The 2577-nt window shown below is 30.3% G+C and overlaps 1 protein-coding gene across 5 annotated transcripts; it reads left to right on the top strand.

Annotated features, from left to right (window-relative positions):
- The first annotated feature begins 204 nt into the window (after positions 1-204).
- Positions 205-2548, top strand: LOC105567125 (transmembrane protein 194A-like). Of its 5 annotated transcripts, none has more exons than XM_012021708.1 (5): positions 205-431; positions 502-970; positions 1039-1163; positions 1926-2087; positions 2162-2548. In XM_012021708.1, the coding sequence occupies exons 2-5, from the start codon at positions 737-739 to the stop codon at positions 2280-2282; spliced, it is 642 nt and encodes a 213-aa protein (XP_011877098.1). In that variant the 5' UTR covers positions 205-431; positions 502-736; the 3' UTR covers positions 2283-2548. The 5 variants fall into 5 exon arrangements, with proteins under 5 accessions (XP_011877098.1, XP_011877108.1, XP_011877117.1 ...); XM_012021718.1 differs by having other exon boundaries at positions 529-970; XM_012021727.1 differs by having other exon boundaries at positions 342-358; positions 516-970.
- The last annotated feature ends 29 nt before the right edge of the window (positions 2549-2577 follow it).

The following is a 2577-nucleotide window of genomic DNA, read 5'->3' on the forward strand; positions in this document are numbered from 1 at the left end:
TTATTGTCGTTGGCAATTTATGACAACATTTTATCGTATTACAAATAACATCTTTCATTTTATCCATATAAAAAAGTAAGAAATTACATTTAACGTTTTTTAATTGAGAAATATATTGTATTACAATTTCCTAGTCACGACTAACCAATTGTCGTTTTTTATGTTCACATGTACGGTGTCTATTCATTTACTGCACTTTCAGTTTGAGTTTACTATAGAAGTGTAGCAAAAACGAACAGATATCCGCCATTTTTCCACATCCCTAGATGTATTGGCCGGACTCTCTATTCTAGGGACACTACGGCTGACGTGACTGACGTTACCGACTTATACGAGCGCCCGTAAATAGAGTGATAGAGTGAGCCTAACCTTTGTGCCGATTTATTTAATAATAACGTGTTCTCTCGTTGTCTCTCATAATAACAACAAAAGTAAGTATACGAACGTGCAATGTGTTTTAATAGTTATCCTGGCGATTTTAACAATTGTCTAATATTTTAGGAAAGTGTTTAAAGTTCTCTTACACAGGTTATCCAATGACAAGAAGGTGATACAAGTAGAAGTGCTGCAAACGCTAATTGATATGCTTAAATGCCCCGACCTGGTAGAAAGCTTTTCGTTTTACAATGAATTATTGATACTGAAAGTGATCTATGCCTACAAATCGGATGATCAAAAAGTCGAATCTTCCAGCAGCAGCGGCGGTAGGTCTTCAGTGATAAAATAATACTCTAACATGATTCTTGATAAAAATGTTGTTGTATTTCTGTTGTACGTAATATTTGCCGCATCGATGAGCCTTTTCATTGCGAAAACGTTATGGGAAAACATGCAGCTAATTGTGATACAATATAGAGAATGGGTAATGTGGTATGTTCTTGTTACATCGCTGATTAGTTTTGTAATTTGCTACCGTTTCGGTCCAGTTACCAATGCAAGAACGAAACAGATAATACAATGGTTTTTGCAGGTAAGCTACGTTGTATGATTTTCTCTCTTAATTCGTTATTATAAATAATTTTTTAAATATTCGTGTAGCTTGTAGGATTGGCGCTGGTTTATTATAGCAGTCACTTCTATGAAGCATCCCTTTCATGTTGCGTTATACTCATACTTTTGTATAATTTTCCGAAAGCAGCATTTGAGCGAGGAAGAAGGTATTGGTAAGCATCGTATATTATTGGTCGTTTATAATCAGATATAATTGTTGCACAGAACTGCAATTGTGTGATAATGCACTATTTTTCAGATTATCTGTTTGAATAAAACTCAAATCCGTTATGCACATACTCTCGCACATACTCTCCTGCTTACACTGTACTGGTTTTTTCTTTTACTAACTTACACTTTCATAATGATTTTGTAAATAATTAATATTATTTGAATATACAATAAAGTGGAATATGTTGCCAATGTTTCAACATACTGAATCAACTACTAAGATAATATACAAACTTATCTTAAGCATAATGCACAACTATATGTGTATGTTATACATTTTACAGGGTTTTCTTACTAACTTTTACTAGATATTTTATATTCTTTTATCTAGCATAATGTATTCAAATAATTTTTTAGTAATTTCTCTAATCTATAATGTATCCATTGAGCATTTGTATTTTCAGTTTTTAAAATGCATTGTATTCTTTTAGGTTGCATTTCATCCTTATTATTAATCTTATTTAAAACTGCATAAATTTCACAAATATATAAGAAATGTTACAAGCGCATTATTAATCTGTGTAGATATTGAAATATCTTTATCTATTATTGGATTATATATTACGTACGAATATACTTATTTCTATATAAAGGATTTTTAAATATATTTTTAAACTTTTATACTTTTATGCCATTTTTAAACTTTACTTTGAACACACGAGAACGAGAAAAGTAATATATTACTGTTCCTTTTTTTAAATGAGGCGAAACGTGTTTCCGGAAAAGCGGAAATTATTGGATGAAGATGACTATCGCCAAGAAAGAATTCGGCAAACTAGGAAAGCTTTGAAAGAACTACAACACTATTGTTCCAGTCCAGAATGTAATCCTTGGAAGACAGTTTTGAAACTGAAAGATCCGATAAGGTTACAACTTGTTAAATTTAATATAATATGCAATAAGAAATCATCAAGATTAGCAATATGGATGTGACTTTTAGATTCGCAAAATTTATGGAAGGAGAATCGCATTTGCTGGAAGATGAAGTCGACGAGCACGAAGAAGAAATTTCGAAAATTCTAGACAAAGATGATTACACGGATGATGATGACTCTTTCTGAGTTCAAACACTTAAAAAAAATCTAATATTATGTAGAAATGTACTTATTAATTTATATAATAGTACAAGTCTTGATAATAGTATATATAGAATATATTTTTGTTTATGAGAGTTAATGAATATCTTTCATCTCAAGAGACTGAAGCAAGTTCACTATTCTTTTTATCGTGTAGACTAGGAAGGATGTATAATTTGTCATAACATTATTAAAAATTGAAAAACATTACAAAATATGAATTGCATTAATAATTATATATATTAAAATTTTTTAATTATTTAAACAACTCATACTTTGT

Source organism: Vollenhovia emeryi, unplaced genomic scaffold (assembly GCF_000949405.1).
Source record: "Vollenhovia emeryi isolate VEMERY1.0 unplaced genomic scaffold, V.emery_V1.0 DF942977.1, whole genome shotgun sequence".
Classification (NCBI taxonomy): domain Eukaryota; kingdom Metazoa; phylum Arthropoda; class Insecta; order Hymenoptera; family Formicidae; genus Vollenhovia; species Vollenhovia emeryi.